At 49.5% G+C, this 19,190-nt stretch overlaps 2 protein-coding genes and 1 non-coding gene across 5 annotated transcripts; 2 read left to right on the plus strand and 1 right to left on the minus strand.

The window, feature by feature from the left end:
* Nucleotides 1–1,735: 1,735 nt before the first annotated feature.
* DNAJC30 (DnaJ heat shock protein family (Hsp40) member C30) lies at nucleotides 1,736–4,094 on the minus strand. The gene has a single exon (XM_012742270.3). It carries the CDS (start codon nucleotides 4,069–4,071, stop codon nucleotides 3,406–3,408), a length of 666 nt encoding a protein of 221 aa, XP_012597724.2. The 5' UTR covers nucleotides 4,072–4,094; the 3' UTR covers nucleotides 1,736–3,405.
* A 117-nt stretch (nucleotides 4,095–4,211) lies between these two features.
* On the plus strand, nucleotides 4,212–18,696 carry BUD23 (BUD23 rRNA methyltransferase and ribosome maturation factor). 3 transcript variants are annotated; one of them, XM_012742267.3, is made up of 12 exons: nucleotides 4,212–4,326; nucleotides 4,426–4,463; nucleotides 6,805–6,900; nucleotides 6,989–7,071; nucleotides 7,171–7,267; nucleotides 10,826–10,922; nucleotides 12,045–12,095; nucleotides 12,835–12,920; nucleotides 13,098–13,143; nucleotides 13,452–13,513; nucleotides 17,776–17,865; nucleotides 18,014–18,696. In XM_012742267.3, the coding sequence occupies exons 1-12, from the start codon at nucleotides 4,279–4,281 to the stop codon at nucleotides 18,066–18,068; spliced, it is 849 nt and encodes a 282-aa protein (XP_012597721.2). In that variant the 5' UTR covers nucleotides 4,212–4,278; the 3' UTR covers nucleotides 18,069–18,696. The 3 variants fall into 3 exon arrangements, with proteins under 3 accessions (XP_012597721.2, XP_075851491.1, XP_012597722.2); XM_075995376.1 differs by lacking the exons at nucleotides 17,776–17,865; nucleotides 18,014–18,696 and adding an exon at nucleotides 15,381–15,495; XM_012742268.2 differs by lacking the exon at nucleotides 4,212–4,326 and having other exon boundaries at nucleotides 4,426–4,508.
* Nucleotides 17,155–17,286, plus strand: LOC142862511 (small Cajal body-specific RNA 20). The gene has a single exon (XR_012913597.1).
* Nucleotides 18,697–19,190: the final 494 nt, after the last annotated feature.

Here is a 19,190-nt window from a genome sequence, read left to right on the forward strand (position 1 = left end):
GATGAGAGCGCTGAGCATTTTTGGTGTATGCAAGGTTGTGAGGACCAGACTCAGATTTCACTATGATTTTAAGACATTGACAGAGGGACACTCAGCCACTTTGTACAAACCCACCAGGGCTGCAAGCTGCATCTGAGAGTGAGCTGAGGGCAGACAAGGCTGGTCAAAAAGAGAGACAGGGTCTTGCTCTGTTGCCCAGGCTGGAGTGTGGTGGCTCTTCACAGCGACTCCCTGCAGCTTTGAACTCCCAGTTTCAAGACATCCTTCTGCCTCGGCCCCCTGAATAACTGGGACTATAGGCATGTGCCACTGAGCTCAGTTTTCTCCCATGATCTTGCTCATGGCAGGTGGCAGTGCGGAGGAACTAAGAGGAGGCAAGGCCAGGATGGAGCCAAGTTTTCTAGTGCAGTGAGTTCAAGAGTGAGGATTGAGGTAGTGCCACCACTTACCAGCTGTCCCTTCTCTCAACTTGTTTTCACAGCATCTGGTGACCTTCAGGAAGCCCAAAGGTTTGAAACACAGACCTCTCCAATTTCCCAAAAAAGGGAGTGTTGGTGCATTAGCCTTAGACTGAGGGTATAAGGACTTTCAAAGTCAATCATGACTCAATCGACAACTCTGTAACCTAAGGTAAACTGTTCTTAATTATCTTGGCTCATACTGGGATAATTACAGAGGTGCACCCAGTGAATGAAATGCCGGAACCTGAGATGGAAGTAAATAGGGAGGAATCCTACTTCCTCAACACTGGGATCTGCAAAGGGTCATTTCACCCAGCAATAAATAAGGGGCAACAGAGGGGGAAAAGCAGTTTGGCTCAGGAGGAATAAAGTCCTGATCAAGTTCAAACACTATTGTTTAACACTGGCAATTGCCTAGACAGATGCAGCTTTGATTTCTAATTTGTTGCCCAAGTTTCCCCATGCAGGACCTGTGCCTGCTGCTCACTCAGCCTTGTACTAAACTTGCACCCCCATTCCCACCCTACTGAGCACAGCCTGGGGGCAGGCTGAGTCCCTTTTGCCCTAGTCTCCCATTCCAGGTCTAAACTTCTAGGGAGTCTTGTTTTAGTTTGTGACCAAAAAAAGAAAAAGGACTAAGGCTGGGCATGTCTCAGACTTTCTCCACTCTCAGGAACTGGAGAATAGCCCATAGAAGGCAGGGGCTAATGTCCGTGGCCTAGTTCAGCCTCCCCTTGCTAGGGTAGGTAAGGAGCAAGGAAAGAGAACAACAACATGGGGAATGGGGGTTGAGGGGGGAGAATATTACCATGGGAACCAATTGGAAGGCCTTCATAAATCCTCCCACACATCTCCCTTTCCATGAAGAGCCCAGACTGTTTTAAGGGAGGGCAGGGAGTGGAATCCATCACAGATCAGCTCTGGCCTAAAATGAGCTCAGGCAGGTGGGGATGGATACTATCAGAGTGGGCCTAGTTTTGGGCCATGGGAGAGGCTTGGCAATGGTTTATAAACTTTATAGACTGCCGTGCTTAGAGTTGCATGGAATGTTCCAGAAGTTTCACTTAGTCTGGACCCATCCTTAGTCTGAAACTTTCTATCTACTCGAGATTCTGGGGCCACAGGGAACCTTCTTAGTTATGATCTTCACTGAGGGAAAACAAACTTGAGAGCTCTATACAAAAGGGCCCATGCTTTTATAGACCCTAATGCTTTTACAAACCAAAAGAACCCAACTCCTTTGGACAGAAACCAAGAGCCTTAGCCCCAAGGACTCTGTTATGTCCCACTTTATTGGTTTAGAATCACTAGCTTGTACATTTCACTATGCTCCACTTCCTGTTGTTTGTTTTTCAAAAATAACAGACTTCCCAGCTTGTTTTCCAAATGTGAAACATAATAACATTAAATGTTCTTTTTCAAAAGTACATGTCCTCCCTCCACCCAATCAAGGCTCACTGAGCCAAGCAAGTCTGAACCAGGGTGGGCTTAAATCTTTACTATTGAATCACATGGGCACTGCAAAGTGGTGACTGGGAGCTTACCCCCAGCCTCCAGGTGGGACCTGAATGGTTTTCAGGAGGCCAAGCTGGACTAGGTGAGGGTTTACCCCAATTTACATAAGGAGTTTTAACATTTGAGAGCAAGAATTGCACTCAACTGCACTCAGTAATATAGCAAACCAGCTCTGGCTTTGTTTAGAGCCCAGACTTAGGCCCTCATCCTTGCCGTGGACCTTCTGCAAGAGTTTTTGTCTCCCACAGCTTAACGGTCAGTCCCAGTGCACAAACACTACAATCTCACAGCCAACCCACTCCCTACATCCGGTGACTCGGGGGTAAGACAGCCTTACTCCTGCAGCTCTGACCAACTATTTTGCATGAATTGGAAATTTTAAAAAAACCAAAAAAAACAAACACCTTTAGCCAGCTATGCATAAGGAACCAAGTCTCCACCTTCAGCAAGCTTCCTATCCTTCAGTAGTCCTGTCTACTCCAAACCCCCAAGGATTCCCCCAGCCTCAGGCAGCCTTCTTTCAAGGATGTGTGGGGCCTGTGATGAGCACTGCAAGTTAAAGAGGAGCTTGGGTCACACTCATGGGACTCTAAGGGGATGGGCTGCACAGTTAGGGATGGGGCTGGCAGGTAAAGGGATGACCAGGTGACAGGCACACTGTCCCAAGGATATACCTGGCCCTACTAACATTATGTTGTAATCACCATGGATTAGAACTATGGGCAATAAAGCGTGACAGATTTACTCCTCTGCTGTCATGTCCACAGAGTAACATCTCCAAGGTCACACATCAGATAAATATAGGCACAGGAACTCATTCCTTATGCTTGATGACCTTGTTTTCCCACTCCCGAATGCAACCAACAAAATGAAGAGTGCAGTGTGGGGCTGACCGTGGAGGGAGGAATGGCAAATTTTCCAAAGATCACATTTTTACTCTGGATCAGGTCTCACCTGTGGCCTGGGGAACTCACAGAAAGACAAGTTCGTACAACCCCAGACTTTTTCTTTTGGCAGCCAACAATTGGTCACATGGCACGTTTCAAGGTTACACAGGAACCCTGCGGTACATATGTGGGGCAGGAGCAGATAAATCTTGCTCAGGGCTTTACAATAAAGCTAGAGCAAGTGTTCCAGAAATCGACAACATCAGGAAGGCAACCGCTGGAAGCAGGCACCCAGGGATTCCAGAAAACCCTTCACTCCTGGGCTTTCGGGACTCCTCTTTCTTAGGCATCAAAAAGTCTCCTTTTGTGGAGCGTAGGGGAGGGACGTGCAGGTCACAGGCTAAGCCGGGCAGGTCGGGGAGGGCAGGGCGTTCCTTCAGACCCCAGTAGAGGTAGACAAACGCAGGCCAAGGGTTCAGAAGACGTGAAAGGCCGTTTACTCAGGGCTGGCTGGGGAAGCTCCCCTTCCCTCCTTTCTCCGATTAAATACGAAAGCCGAAGACAGCAAAGATTGTGAGGAAAACGACAATGAAAGCAGAGTCTCGGATCTGGTCCCACTGCAAGCCTTTGTTGGCCCGGTCCTCCTGCTGCTTGCGAAGGGCCTCCCGCCGGGCCCTCAGGCGCCGTTCCCGCTCCAGCTGTTCTCCGTAGTGCGCCTGGTAGAAGGCGTCGAAGTCGAACATGGTGCGGTTAGCGCCCGGAGCGCCGTATCCGGCCCGAGAGGCGGCCGGCGGGGGACGGGGAAAGCCGGCGTCCCGTGTGGGCATCTTGGAGGGCTTGACGCCAGGTCCGCGCAGGTCCTCGTCAATGAGCAGACCGCGGTCATACTTGCGACGGAGGGTGGCACTGCCCAGCACCACGTAGGCCTGGGAGATGCGCGTGAAGCGCTCGGTGGCCTCGGCGCTCCCCGAGTTGCGGTCCGGGTGGTAGAGGAAGCTCTGCCGGTAGTAGGCGGCCTTGATCTGCGCCTGCGTGGCCGTGGTGGGGACGTCGAGCAGCTCATAGAGCGCTGTGCGCGAGTACGAGGCGTCGCCCCGGGAATAAGTCCTCGCGCCCAGGCCCGATGCCGAATGTTGTGAAAATCTCCAGGCCTGCCACAACCTCCACTGAAACGACCGCGGCCGCCTCAAGCCGCGCGCAGCTGCCATGTTGAATGCATCAAGCCGGCGGTGCAAAATGAACTGGCCAATGGGAGGTGCGGGTTGCTCCCAGCGCTTCGGCCCTTGTAGCCAATCAAGGAAAAAGGAAGGCGGGAGAGGCGTGGAGCATGCGTATTGCCAGGCGGTCGCGAGGCTGATGACATAAAAGCCGGGCTCCGGAGACGCCAGTGCCGAGCGTGCCAGTGAGGCATAGTGATGGCTTTTCGCGGCCGGAGACCAGAGCACGGCGGACCCCCGGAGCTGGTGAGGCCTGTGGCCCGCGGGCACCTCTCTCTCCTCTTCTAGGGCTGCCGCATCTGGATTCGTCTCAGCACCTGCCATTCCTCTTTCTTTTTCTCGCAGTTTTATGACAAGAATGAAGCCCGGAAATACGTTCGCAAGTGAGCTGACCCTGGATTTTGCGCGACGTTGGGGGTCGGGAACCGGCAAGTTGCCCTGATTTCGGGCATGGCTTGGAACGCAAGTAGACTTTGGGGGTGGGGGAAGAGAGGGACTTGGGTTGATGTTGTTTTTGCCGCTGGTAAAGTCAACTTTAAGTGAACCACCGAATCCTCTGCGCCATGGTAACCTCAGCATTGAAAGTGGGCGTGATAGTGCGGCAACTTCTTTAAAGCATGTGGTAAAGTAAGCAGTATGCAGTGGGTATGGGTAAGGGGTCAGTACTATTGGGGAAAAGGAGATTAATGTTCATGTGATGCTTATCTTGTCTATTGACCTCGCTAAATCTGCACAGCCACCATTGGTTTGGTGTCGGTATTGTCTGAATTTCATAAGAGGGTGATTATTTGTGTAACTACAAAGTTATTTTGACAGATTAAAGGCTAGAACAAGGACTTCCAATCCTGCCCATTCTTATACCCTGCTCTGTAGGAAATTCTGTAAATACCTATTCTCTCGTTTCTATTCAAACTGTAATAAAACTATTATTTGTGATTTCTCTCCTTTGATTTTGGGAAGGCTAGATAAACTACTTTCTTCTCATCTACTCTGTTCCTGTTCCGTATGATAGCCAATAGTCATTCTAATTTGAATGAGTATGAAGAGCTGCAAACTATTTCTCCCCTCCCCTCCCCTCCCCTCCCCCCTCCTCTCCCCCCTCCTCTCCCCCTCCTCTCCCCTCTCCGACAGAGTCTTACTCTGTTGTCTGGGTTAGAGTGCCTTCCCATCAGCCTAGCTCACAGCAACCTCAGACTCCTGGGCTCAGGCAATCCTGCTGCCTCAGCCTCCCAAGTAGCTGGTACTACAGGCATTCGCTACCATGCCCGGCTAATTTTTTCTATGTGTTTTCAGTTGGCTGCAAACTATTTAAGACAGGGTCTTGGTCTGTTGCCCAGGCTGGAGTGCAGTGGCTGTTCACAGGCATGATCATAGCTCATTGCAGCCTCAAACTTCTGGCCTCAAGTAATCCTCTTGCCTCTGCCTCTTGAGTAGCTGGCAGTATAGATGCATATTATGGTGCCATCTAAAATGTCTTATTGGTGAGGCAGGGTGGCTCACACCTGTAATTCCAGCACTTTGGGAGGCTGGGGCAAGAGGATTGCTTGAGGTCAGGAGTCTGAGATCAGCCTGGGCGACATAATGAGAACCTATCTCTACAAAAAAAAAAAAATTAGCCAAGTGTGGTGGCATGAGCCTGTAGTCCCAGCTACTTGGGATGCTGAGGCAGGAGGGTTTGAGCCCAGGAGTTGGAGGCTGAAGTGAGCTAGGATCACAGCACTGAACTCTAGCTTGGGCAGTAGAGAAAGACCTCATCTCTTAAAATATTATCTTACTGATAATTTATGTTGATTATATGTTTAACACTTTGGACATGTTGGTTTAAAGACAATACATTATTAAATATGTAGGGTTAAATAATTAAAACAGTTTATTTTACCTTTTTGTTGAGTGTCTTTTTAACATGGCTACTGGAAAGTCTTGTGTGGCTTGCATTATATTTGTCATGGGCAGCACTGCTTTTGGTTTTCTGTTGTGTATTGTTGATCTTTTTTTTTTTTTTTGAGACAGAGTCTCGCTTTGTTGCCTAGGCTAGAGTGAGTGCCGTGGCGTCAGCCTAGCTCACAGCAACCTCAAACTCCTGGGCTCAAGCGATCCTTCTGTCTCAGCCTCCCAAGTAGCTGGGACTACAGACATGAGCCACCATGCCCGGCTAATTTTTTCTATATATATTAGTTGGCCAATTAGTTTCTTTCTATTTATAGTAGAGACGGGGTCTCGCTCTTGCTCAGGCTGGTTTCGAACTCCCGACCTCGAGCAATCCACCCGCCTCGGCCTCCCAGAGAGCTAGGATTACAGGCGTGAGCCACCGCGCCCGGCCGTGTATTGTTGATCTTTATATATAAATATGAGTAACTATGGTAGATAATTTTTGAAGAAAATATATACTTAACGAGTAATTGAGGGCATCAAAGCTTATTAGAATTGCAGATACCCAATGGTTGTTGTTCATTAGCTAAGTGATTTGCTCCCTTCACATCAGCTTTAATAGCTAGTACACTTGGAATTTGTGTCACAACAAAATAGAATGTTGTTGTATTACATGGACTTTTGGGATCAGTTTTAAATAGTTGAGTTTGTTGATTCCAAGTTAGAATTACCAGGTGAAGGGGTCAGAAAAGTGTACCCCAGGATGATCCTTTTTTTTCCCCCTGGGCTTTTTTGGTCAACTGGAGGTTTTATCCCAGAACTCCATTATACTCACTTATGTGCTTGCCTTCCCAGCTCACGGATGATTGATGTGCAGACCAGGATGGCTGGGCGAGCACTGGAGCTCCTTTGCCTTCCTGAGGGTCAGCCCTGTTACCTGTTGGATATCGGGTGAGATCCTGAGGCCTGGTTCAGATTGTCTTGATGGTGGGATGTTTTTACTGTTCTCATTGGGTCTCTATTTGACTATGTCTTCCAGCTGTGGTTCTGGGCTGAGTGGAAATTATCTCTCTGATGAGGGGCACTATTGGGTGGGCATTGACATCAGCCCTGCCATGCTGGGTAAGTATGTCCCGTTTGCCACCAGCATGGACTGCTCTCTTTAGTGTGGAGCAGCTGTACGTATTGTCTCTTTCCCTGACTTCCTATTCTTCAATGTAGATGCGGCCTTGGACCGAGACACGGAGGGAGACCTGCTTCTAGGGGACATGGGCCAGGGCATTCCCTTCAAACCGGGCACCTTTGATGGATGTATCAGGTGAGGGTTTTCACTTCTTGCTTTAGTCCTGTAGGCCAGTGCTTCCTAAACCTGGCTGTGTGGCAGAGTCACACAGGATACTTAAAAATATACATTTCTTGGGATTTTCAGATTTATAAAGTCAGAGCAAGGCCCAAGAATGTGTGTGTTTGTTTGTTTGTTTTGTGTGGGGTGTTTTTGGGGTTTTTTTGCATTTCAAAATTGCTGCTATGAGCATCTTTCATTGCCAGGTTTAGACACCACTGGTGTTGATTCTGTGGCTGCTTTGTGTGTTGGGGGGGGAGTGGTCTTTGAGCCTCTAGAAGTCATCTTATGGGCCTTGGCAGCCATCTTGTTTTCTTTTTGAAGAACTCTGGTGGCGAGCGGCATGGGCTGCTCTAATCTCTTCAGTGACTTTGGAGTCCTTTCTCAGTTATCAGGGTTAGGTTTGAGTTTGTGTATATACTTTTTTTTTTTTTTTTTTTTTTTGAGACAAAGTCTCATTTTGTTGCCCGGGCTAGAGTGCTGGAGTGCTGTGCCGTCAGCCTAGCTCACAGCCACCTCAAACTCCTGGGCTCAAGCGATCCTTCTGCCTCAGCCTCCCAAGTAGCTGAGACTACAGGTATGCACCAACATGCCTGGTTAATTTTTTCTATATAGTTTTCCAATTAATTTCTTTCTGTTTTTAGTAGAGACGGGGTCTCACTCTTGCTCGGGCTGGTTTTCAACTCCTGACCTTGAGCTATCCGCCCGCCTCGGCCTCCCAGAGTGCTAGGATTACAGGCGTGAGCCACCGTGTCTGGCCAGTACTTTGATAACTGGTCTTGGAACAGTAAAATTGCCATTAGAAACATCTTTTTCTTTGCTTTTTGTGGTAAGTTCTGTTCGGCATTCAGTGTAATGCTTTATTGGTGGGAAGTTAAAGTCATTACCTTAGCGGGAGACCACTTTCAGTGATCCTAGGTTGAGTGGTAGGGAGACAGGGTAGGGATCGGAGTGAGAAATGAAACTTTGGATTTGAAGACACTCTCCTTACATCTGGGAACAGGCTGAGGGAGCAGGGATCGTTTCAAAGGTAGCAATTGCTTTTTACTAATAATCAGTTGACATGTTTGAAGCTGTAAAACAAATGAACAAACAAAAAAAATCAAAGGCCAGTAGTATGGTCTATATGATTAGAAGTAAATAGTCATTTTCATTGGTGGTGTTTTTTTAATGAAGATGATATGGCAAGCTTTTATTTTATTTATTTATTTATTTATTTATTTATTTTGTGAGACAGAGTCTCGGTTTCTTGTCCAGGCTAGAGTGAGTGCCGTGGCGTCAGCCTAGCTCACAGCAACCTCAAACTCCTGGGCTCGAGCGATCCTTCTGCCTCAGCCTCCCGAGTAGCTGGGACTACAGGCATGCGCCACCATGCCCGGCTAATTTTTTATATATATATCAGTTGGCCAATTAATTTCTTTCTATTTATAGTAGAGACGGGGTCTCGCTCTTGCTCAGCCTGGTTTTGAACTCCTGACCTTGAGCAATCCGCCCGCCTCGGCCTCCCAAGAGCTAGGATTACAGGCATGAGCCACCGCGCCCAGCCTATTTTATTTATTTTTTAACATTTGTTATACATAAGATATTGTATAAGGTGCCATGGAGTATGGAAACCCTGTTTTTTAAGAGTGTCCGTGGTTTGGCCAGGCGTGGTGGCTCATGTCTGTAATCCTAGTACTCTGGGAGACCGAGGAAGGCAGATCGCTCAAGGTCAGGAGTTTGAAACCAGCCTGATCAAGAGCGAGACCAGAGACCATGGCCGGGCGCAGTGGCTCACGCCTGTAATCCTAGCTCAGGATTGTAATCCTAGCTCACGCCTGTAATCCTCCTCAGGAGGCTGAGGCAGCAAGATTGTTTGAGCCCAGGAGTTTGAGGTTGCTGTGAGCTAGGCTGACGCCACGGCACTCACTGTAGTCTGGGCAACAAAGCAAGACTCTGTCTCAAAAAAAAAAAGAGTGAGACCACGTCTATACTAAAAATAGAAAGAAATTAATTGGCCAACTAAAAACATATAGAAAAAAATTAGCCAGGCATTGTGGCACATGCCTGTAGTCCCAGCTACTTGGGAGGCTGAGGCAGGAGGATTGCTTGAACCCAGGAGTTTGTGGTTGCTGTGAGCTAGGCTGATGCCATGGCATTCTAGCCCAGGCAACAGAGTAAGACTCTGTCTCAAAAAAAAAAAGAATGCCAGTGGTTTATTAGGCACTATAATGCAGGACCACGTGTGGTGTGCTCTAGGGAGTTGGGAGACCTGCTAGAGCTGTGCAGAGGAGTAAGAGAACACAGGAAAGCCTTAAGATGCAGAAGTGCTGGGTCTTGAAGGCTTGGGAGGAATTTGGATATTTAAGGAGAGCGTTTCTGGGTGAAGGAACAGTGTGAGCAAAGGCACAGAAGCCAGTGAGAAAGGAGTCTGAGATCAGGGATGAGAGATTTCACGGAAGATGAGATTGTGTGTTCCTAGGAGGCTTTTAGCTGCTTCTCAAGAAATTTAGGCTTTATTCAGTAGATAATGGGGAGCTGGGAAGTGATGGGATGAGATCTGTGTTTAAGGTTGGTTGTGGTGGCTCACGCTGTAATCCTAACACTCTGAGAGGCCGAGGCGGGAGGATTGGTGGAAGTCAGGACTTTGATGAGACCAGCAAGAGCGAGACCCCTTCTCTACTAAAAATAGAAAAATTAGCCAGGCATGATGGTGCATGCCTGTGGTCCTGGCTACTCAGGAGGCTGAGGCAAGAGGATCGCTTGAGCCCAGGAGTTTGAGGTTGCTGTGAGCTAGGCTAATGCCATGGCACTCTAGCCCATAGCCCAGGCGACAGTAAAATTCTGTCTTAAAAAAAAAAATTTGTGTTTAAGGAAGGTGGTTTTCAGATGGAAGAGAGAGGTTAGGTTGTTGAAGCATTTGAGATAGCTCTGAGTTCTGAGCAGTGGTAGAGGGAAGTGAAAGCTGGGAGAAGCCGTGGACCTGGCCAGTGGGGTGGGTATAGGGCCTGTGGATGGGGGTGTCACAGCAGTGAGGAGGGGAAAGCCATCAAGGAGGACGTAGCATCTACTTGAGGTTTTGTTTTGTTTTTAAACAAGCCCTCCTCTGGAATGCTTGAGGTTTTAAATCTAGGGATTGTGAAGATACTTAACAGGTTTGATAGAAGGAAGTGATGGAGGAGGAGAGTGAATAAATGGCTGTGTGTAGGTGAGTACTATAATGGTATTTCCTTTGAATGGAGGATGAAATGAAGGGTAGGTGGGCAGAGACAGCCTTGATACACAGAGTGATTTTGATCTTGGGATGCATGTAGAAACAAGGCTGAGAAAATGTTTCCTGGGACTGGCTGAGGGATGTGAATGTGCTCTTCTGTATACCCTGACTATTCCTGTAGAGTCCTGGCCTGGAGTGGACCAGTACTTTCCAAGAAGGGGAGCTGTGGGTGGAAGGTTTCACCTGGAGGTCCAGGATGGGTGGTGTCAGGAGTCTTGAAGAGGCAGGGGATGGGGACACGTGGATTGGTCCCTTCTCTGACTGAGTCCTTTTGTTTTCAGCATTTCTGCTGTGCAGTGGCTCTGTATTGCCAACAAGAAATCTGACATCCCTGCCAAGCGCCTGTACTGCTTTTTTTCTTCTCTTTATTCTGTTCTCGTGAGTATAAGATCTCCCCATTTGAACTGGCTTCCTGTCGTTTGCCCTGCCTTGCAGGTAGAGTGAGGAAGTTGGTGTCCATGGGACCATATGTTGACAGGTCCTTATTGTGGTTACTTCTCTCTAGCTCCTCAGCCTAAACAGAAGGTCAGGCTCAGTGGGCTGACACTCTCTCGTCAAACCCAGAAGACACTGATTTCAAAATCTGAGACCATCCCCCATAATATGCCGAAATAAAAAAAAAAAAAATCTGAGACCAATTTACTAACTTGGAGTAGGGTCTATTTGTGTTGATCACAATTCTCATGTCTATCCTGAGTGTTAATCAGATGTTGGTTCGGGGGCATGGAATGAGCAGAATGAGGACAGAGACACTGTGCAGGCCATGCAGGGGACACCTTCCAGCATGCCCACATCCTCTTGACTCTGCACTCCTTCGTCACCCTGCTGCTGCTGACGTGTTTTCTCAGATGGGGAACAGGACGGCCATGGACCACCGAGAGCCTTCATTCCCTTTATCTTGTCTTTATAACTGATAGTGTTGATTTTAGTTGTTTACCAGGATTAGATGATAGTTTGAGATTCTAAGTCCTGAAAATGAGCTCTTTTTGAAGGATCTGGGTTTTGCCTCCTTCATCTTCCTCACCCGACTCCGGCTTTCCTGTAGTCTCTACAGACGGCCGGCTGCTGGTCTTGTGTGTTACGTGGTTCTCCCACTCACAGTGGGGTTAGTCCGCAGTTCTGAGGACCTTTGTGTTTGCCCTTCTTGTTGCTGAAAGGTTCTTCAAACATCTAAAAACCAGTTCCCTACTTACTGCATTCAGGTCTCTGCTTAAGTTCCCTCACAGAGAGGCCTTCCTTGAACCAAAAAGTAAACTCTGTCACTCTCTGTCTCTTTGTCCCAGTTTTCCTTTTTGGCACTTATCGTCACTGTATATCAGTTGCCTCCCCCACTAAAATGCGAGCTCTAGGGTTCAGGGCTAGCTCTCTAGTCTTTGACTGTATCTCCACCCTGAGAACAGTGCCTTGCACATAATGGGAACTCAGCGAATATTTAGTGAATGGAGGAGGGTGGGTGTGTCTAGGTCCTTTGTAAGGTAGTGATGTTTCTGTTGCTTGCAGGTCCGTGGAGCCCGAGCTGTCCTGCAGCTGTACCCAGAGAACTCTGAGCAGGTGAGCCCCTTGGGTACTGGGGGTACAGATGAAATGGTATTAATGGATAATGTGGTATTACTGATTTTCGTAACCAAATGAATGGTGGGAAGGGTGAGAGGATATCAACAGTTACCTGTTCTGTGAAGCATAAGGAGACCCTCTCTCTCCAAAAAAAAATTTTTTAATGAGCCGGGTCAGCTTCTCCCACTCACATGCTTGGGTTGATCCTACAGTTCTGAGGAGGCTAAGGTTGGGAGGATTGTTCAAGCTCAGGACTTTGAGGCTGCGGTGAGCTATGATCGCACCACTGCATTCTAGCTTTGGTGACAGAGCAAGACGCTGTTTCTTTAAAAAGAAGAAATATATATATATACATAGAGAGAGAGAGATTTTCAAAGATAAGTGAGCTGTCCCTGACTAATAACATGAACAAGTCTAGCTTCAAATTGGTGGCCATTTATTTCATGAGATTTGAGGAGGGAGATGGGTCCCTGGGCTAGAAGGTGAGAATTAGGATTGTTGCTTTGTTCTGGAATTCTTCTGAAGGAGTTGCGTGCCATGCTGGCTTCTAGCCTGCGATTCTCTCTACAGGACTTTTTGGGACTCAGAATTGGAAGAGTCTGGTAAAGACCTTCAGTTCTCCTAGGCAGGATCCGTCCTGGAGCATACTGGCTTCTTGTCGGGAGTGGAGGTGAAACTGCCAGCTCCTGCAGCTTCCCCACTTGCTCAGTCTCTCACTCCCTGCCTCTCTCCCCAGCTGGAGCTGATCACAATCCAGGCCACGAAGGCAGGCTTCACTGGTGGCGTTGTAGTGGACTACCCAAACAGTGCCAAAGCAAAGAAGTGAGCACTGGGGCCAGTGTGCTGTCTGGGCTGCAGGCGGGAGGGCCACTCAAGTGGGCCAAAGCCTTGCTGGGTGGGCCACCAGGGTCCAGGAAGGCAGGAGGTGGGGGTTGCAAGGCCTGGTCTCCCTGCAAGCCTTTAGGAGCCCAGTCCTCACTGTGCACTTCCTTGTTTCAGGTTCTACCTCTGCTTATTTTCTGGACCTTCAACTTTTCTGCCAAAGGTAAGGGGCCTTGTGTGTGTGGGCTAGTGTCTTGGATTCCAGGTGGTGGGGCTTAGCCTGAAGAGTATGCCAGGAGAACCCTGTTGGTAAGGCAGGCCCAGGCTCACAGCGTGGAGCCTGGCGTGTCCAGGTCCTCTGGAGTCTGGAGGCGGAGACCTCAGCTTTCCAGGTCCCAGAAAGGAATTTTGGTTCTTTCTTATGGGACTGGGTCTCTTAAAGGGCTCACGCCTGGGAACCCAGGCTTCTGGAGTGGGGCAATCAGGTAGGGAGATCTCCAAGGTGATCCAAGAGCACTTTGGTTCCTGCAGGGGCTGAATGGAAACCCAGATGGAGAGGAGGAGGCCACGGAGTCGGCCATCACCAATGAGAGGTAAAGCCATTCTGGAGCCCTGTCTCAGGGTGGGGGTTGCCGCTACCAGGTTTGTTAGACATGGCATTTCTCTCTGCTTTTACCCGAGCCTCTGCCACTAAGGTCACGGTAGATCTGGAGACCCCTTTTGGACTGTGCCTGCTTCTGACTTAGGGCCTGGGGGATGGGGGCCGTCTGGATGCCTACGGGCAGCCACGCAGCCTTGATGCCCTTGGTGAGCCTGCACGTCCCCCACCTCTTGCCTTGCTTGGCTGGCTGTCCCTTTCCTTCCCCGAGGCTGCCCTCCTCCTGTGTCCGATCCCATCCCTTCCAGACTCCTGTGGCTCTCCCTTCTCTGTCATGCATCCTCGTCTTCACTCTCCTGGGTGATCCCCCTGGGCGCACCCACAGGCTGCACGATTTATCCTGTTTCAGAAACTATCCTTCCTTAATTAACCCCATACAAGTCCTAACTGCCACCCCGGTTATCTGCTTTCCTTTATAACAAAACTGCTCATTCTTGCCGCTTCCTCTCTTGTCACTCTTGGTCCACTTCTCAGGCTAACGCTTCTGTCTCGTCACAAATTGTTTTCATCAAGGCCACCACCAGTGTCTGTCTTGCCAAATCTGTGCTCAGTCCTCAGTCTTTTTTTTTCTTCATGCCCTTATCTTGATTTTCAACTTGCCTGCTCAGTAGAATCTGAGAGCTGATCACTCTTCTTTTCCCTCCCCTCCCTTTCCTTTTTAAAAGAGATAATGTCTCTCTCTATCTGTACCCCAGGCTGGGGTGCAGTGGTGTGATCATAGCTCACTGCAGCCTTGAATTTCTGGGCTCAAGCCATCTTCCTGCCTCAGCCTCCCGATTAGCTGGGATTATAGGTTTGCCCCCCTGCACCTGGCAAATTTTTTAAAAATTTTCTTTTGAGATGGAGTCTTGTTGTGTTTCCCAGACTGGTTCTGAACTGGGCCCAAGCAATCCTCCAGCTTTGGCCTCCTGAGTAGCTAGGGTTACAGGTGTGAGCCACGGTGTGCAATCCCCTTACCTTTCACCTCAGCTACCATGTTTCCCAACTGTGGCTCAGTGCTGTACCTGGACTCCCCACAGGTGCCTCAGACAAAGCTCTTGGTTTTCACCCCCACACTTCCGCCCCCATTGTTCACCATCTCACTCGCTCCTGTCTTTCCTTTGTCTCGTTCACTCAGCTGTCAGCGAGCCCTGCCATCCCTTCCTGAGACTGATCCCAGTGCCCCCCTTCTCCCTACTTGGAGCTTGCTGCAGTCACCACCCCCCTTGCCAGGGTCACTTGTAGCTGCCTGCCTTGTCTCCCCACTTCAGTCTTCCCCTCTTTCAGTTTATTTTCTGCACAGCAACCAGACTTTTCCTTTTTTCTTTCCTTCTTTTTAGGAAAATAAGGACATGGGATTTTTTTCCCCCTAAAATATAAATTATACCATTGTTTCTCTGTTCAGTATCTTCAGTCAGGTTCCCTACACCTTTATTTTCCTTAACACCTTTCACTGTCCCTGATTATATGTATCAGTTTACTTGGTCATTATTCCTGTCCCCAACTAGAATGCAACTTGGTAGGGACTTGTATGTTGAAATAGTATTTTGTTAGTTAAAAAGTGTTCAGTATTTGTTGAATGAATAACTGATTATAAAGTATGAACAGGGAGGTTATTTCTTGGTTCTGGTTGACATGAAAGGTTTTAAGGCCTGTATGTAAGACATTTGAGAGGAAAATGGACAGAGAAGAAATGAGTTTGGAAGGCCCCATCAGTGGTGACAGTCATGCTTGTTCCTCGTGTCCACCACAGGTTTGTGCCGTGTGACTTCTTGGCTCTCCGAGGTCATTTCTCTCTTAGTTTCCCCAGTCATTTCCCACAGGGACATGGGGGCCCTTCTAGAAGATTTGTGCTCTGAGGTTCCCATCACTTGCTCCCAGGGATGGTCCCATCTCCTACTTGACAGAGGAAGTACCAGGTAACTCCCTGCATGCATCTTAGGATCCCTCTTGTCCTCATACCAGTGTCTGCAGATGACATATCCTAACCGTAAACTGGATAAGTTGAACGACCTGAGAATCCTCACCTCTGTAGAAGGGGGAGGGTAACGCCACCCACTGTGGCAGCGTGTCCCTTTTCCATCTCTGTTCTGCAGGCTCTTGCTTTCCAGTTCCTCAGATGAGGGGGAGGGAAGGGGCAGCTTCTCCCGTTACCCTCACTTCTGTGTAGTCACAGTCAGGACACGTACCATAAATAGGTGTACCAAGAAAAAGTTTTTAAGCATTTACCTAATTTATCTTCAGTCTCCATTTTTTTTTCGGTGTAACTGTCTCACCTGTGCCTTCCCTCACCCTTGCTGCCTGGGCTCCACCTTCCCTTGCCTCTCCGCTACCTCTGCAGGAGTGGGCCCCCACTTCTCCATCGGCACCTGTGCTTTGGGGCACCCCCATCTTGACCTGCTCCCTTAATTTTCTCTGATGATTCCCTGTTTTTTTTGGTTTTTTGTTTTTTTTTTTTGAGACAGAGTCTCACTTGTTGCCCAGGCTAGAGTGAGTGCCGTGGCGTCAGAGCTCACAGCAACCTGAAACTCCTGGGGCCAGCAATCCTTCTGCCTCAGCCTCCTGAGTAGCTGGGACTGCAGGCATGCGCCACCATGCCCAGCTCATTTTTTCTATATATATTAGTTGGCCAATTAATTTCTTTCTATTTATAGTAGAGACGGGGTCTCGCTCTTGCTCAGGCTGGTTTTGAACTCCTGACCTCGAGCAATCCGCCCGCCTCGGCCTCCCAGAGTGCTAGGATTACAGGCGTGAGCCACTGCGCCCGGCATGATTCCCTGTTCTTTCTCAGGCCCACCTCTTGCCCCCTGTTTGCCACTCTGCCCCCCCCCCCCGTTTGTTTCCTTCTAGAATTTTTGGGATGAATCCTACATCTCCAGCTGCAGTGTGCAGCTGCCTCCTGCCTTGCACTGGCTCACCAAGCCAGCTGTCCTGAATGGCAGCTCCTTGGCTCATCCCACACTGGTTTCTTGGGTCTTCTGGATTATTCTAGGCTTCTTTCCTCCTTCCCACACCCTCAGTCCTTCTCAGTCCCTCCCTGTCTTCCTGCCCCCTAGTGTGGGTCCCCCTAAGTTCCTCTCATGAACCATTATCTCTGTACACCCTGGAGTCTAGATGATGGTGTGTCATGCATTGGTATAAAGCATCTTGGTTCCCACTGCTTCCTGAAGGGGGGGGAGCAGACTCCTCACTGCTGTGCATACCTCCATGGCCTGGCCCGGCCGCCTTCCCATGCTGTTCCGTGACTGCAGGCAGCCTTTGCCTTCAGTCATTCCATGGCGTTCTTAGCATGTGCTGCCTGGGTGTGCCCCAGCCCCGCCTCTAGAAACATCAGCTCATCTCTGTGCCTGTCCTTCCTGGCATGCCCTGGGCAGCTCTTGGGCCTTTCTGCACTTGGCTTGGTGGGTTGGTCTCTTGAAGGGCAAGGCTCATTTATGCCCCTGTTGAACAGACGTGGGCTGTGCCTGCAGGTGCTTGCCAGGTGGCTGATGCACACAGGGCAAGCAGCCCTTGGCGCGAGTTATGCTGGATGCAGTTTGATCCCCACTGCCAGGCGGGGGTATGGTTGTGTGTGGGGCAGGTTCCCATTGTTCTCAGGGCCTCTCGCCCTTGGGGCTGTGGGGGGTCCAGTTCCTCCGCAGCCAAGGATGGAGGCCGAGATGAACCCCAGAGGATCACTGTCAGGACTGCTGTGAGCTGGGCAGCCTTGTTTTCCTGCCTCACACATTCCCAGTTACTGGGAGGCCCCACTTGGTTGACACAAAGCATGCTGACCCCAAGACCACACTGGGGCCTTCAGTGGCATTACTGGGCACAGGGCCTGTGGTTTTCCTTGGGCACTGCCAGGCTCTTGTCAGGTGATCTTGGCCTGGGTTGCCACCAGTGTAGTGTCTGGCGACCTGTCTGTCCCACTGATGGGATGTTTGCATGCCCAGCAAGCTAGTGGTCGGTCATCTGCCACCAAGATGCCAGTGAGGGAGTGGCTCCTCACCTATAGCCCTCTTGCCGCCACTTCTTTGGCCCCAGCGTTTGTTATCAGGAAGGCGAGTGTCCAGAGTGGGTCCTGTCGTTGTGGAATGAAAGGTGAAGCCTTTGAAGGGAGGTTACCTAAGGCCATCTAACTCAGAGGGAAGCTCGCCATTTTCCCCTACCTAAGTTAGCATATGTGCCAGCCGCGAAGCCCCATCCACCAGCTCACAGCTGTGTCTCTGGGCCCAGGGTCCGGCTCAGCATGGCGAGGCGGGCAGTGGCGAGGAAGAGCCGAGAGTGGGTGCTGGAGAAGAAGGAGCGGCGCCGGCGGCAGGGCAAGTGAGTACCCGGTTTGGGCTGGGAACCAGGTGGGTGGTGCGTGGGAGGGTAGAGGGCATACTTCTCTTGTCACTAAGGGCTTATTTGCATTTGAAGGGGTCCCAGGGCTGCTTTGTTTTTTCTGAGACTCTCCTGTTTCTTTGCACAGGGCAGTCAGACCTGACACTCAGTACACCGGCCGCAAGCGCAAGCCACACTTCTAAGCAGTGGCCATATCCCAGTGGGACAGCTGTGGGGCCACACGGTCATGTGCTGTGTGGTCCAGCCTGGCACTTGCCTCTGGAAAGTTGTCAATATTGGAATACTTCCTTCATTAGCTGACAAAATATGTTAGAAAAGTTTCAAAGTTCTGAAAATATTTTCTTCACTAAAAAAAGTTCTCTGTTCTGGCTGGGCGCGGTGGCTCACGCTTGTAATCCTAGCACTCTGGGAGGCCGAGGTGGGCGGATTGCTCAAGGTCAGGAGTTCAAAACCAGCCTGAGCGAGACCCCGTCTCTACTATAAAAAAATAGAAAGAAATTAATTGGCCAACTAATATATTTTTTTATATATATATAAAAAAAAAATTAGCCGGGCATGGTGGCTCATGCCTGTAGTCCCAGCTACTCGGGAGGCTGAGGCAGGAGGATTGCTTGAGCCCAGGAGTTTGAGGTTGCTGTGAGCTAGGCTGACGCCACGGCACTCACTCTAGCCTAGGCAAGAAAGCGAGACTCTGTCTCAAAAAAAAAAAGTTCTCTGTTCATGCCCACCCAGGGGTGTAAAAAAAAGAAAAAAAAGTTCTTTGAGAGCATCTTATTTTGTTTTAAAAGCAATAAATCTGTTTTTGTGCAATTGTGGCTCTGGCATCTCCTAGCTCTGTGATCCTCATCAGATGTTGGTGGGTGCTACTACTTAACTCCCCAGGCAGGAACTAGATTTAATTAACTAATCATTCCTTTAATCTGCAAGGAACACAGTAGAATCCTTTGGTTCAGGGCACATTACATATAACCACATGGTAACACTAGGCAGAGTTGGGCCAGGTGAGATGAAGTGTATTCGTGGTCCCACTGGCCTGTGGCTTCTGCCCTGGTTTCCCTTTGGTTTGAAGGCCTTCCCAGCCCAGTGACCAGCTGAACCAGGCTGCATGGTCAGCTCCTGAGCAGCACAGCGTTTGGATGCCTCAGGCCAGTCTCTGGTCCAATTGCTAATGGCCTACAGCTGGTCCTGCTGTGTGGTTTATAGGAGGCTGTCTACTTGGCTGATAAGAGGTGATCTAGTGGTGACTTGAGACTTGGGGACCAAGTGGGAAGAGAGACAAGATGTAGGCATGGCGGTACAGAGAC

Source organism: Microcebus murinus, chromosome 19, assembly GCF_040939455.1.
Source record: "Microcebus murinus isolate Inina chromosome 19, M.murinus_Inina_mat1.0, whole genome shotgun sequence".
Classification (NCBI taxonomy): Eukaryota; Metazoa; Chordata; class Mammalia; order Primates; family Cheirogaleidae; genus Microcebus; species Microcebus murinus.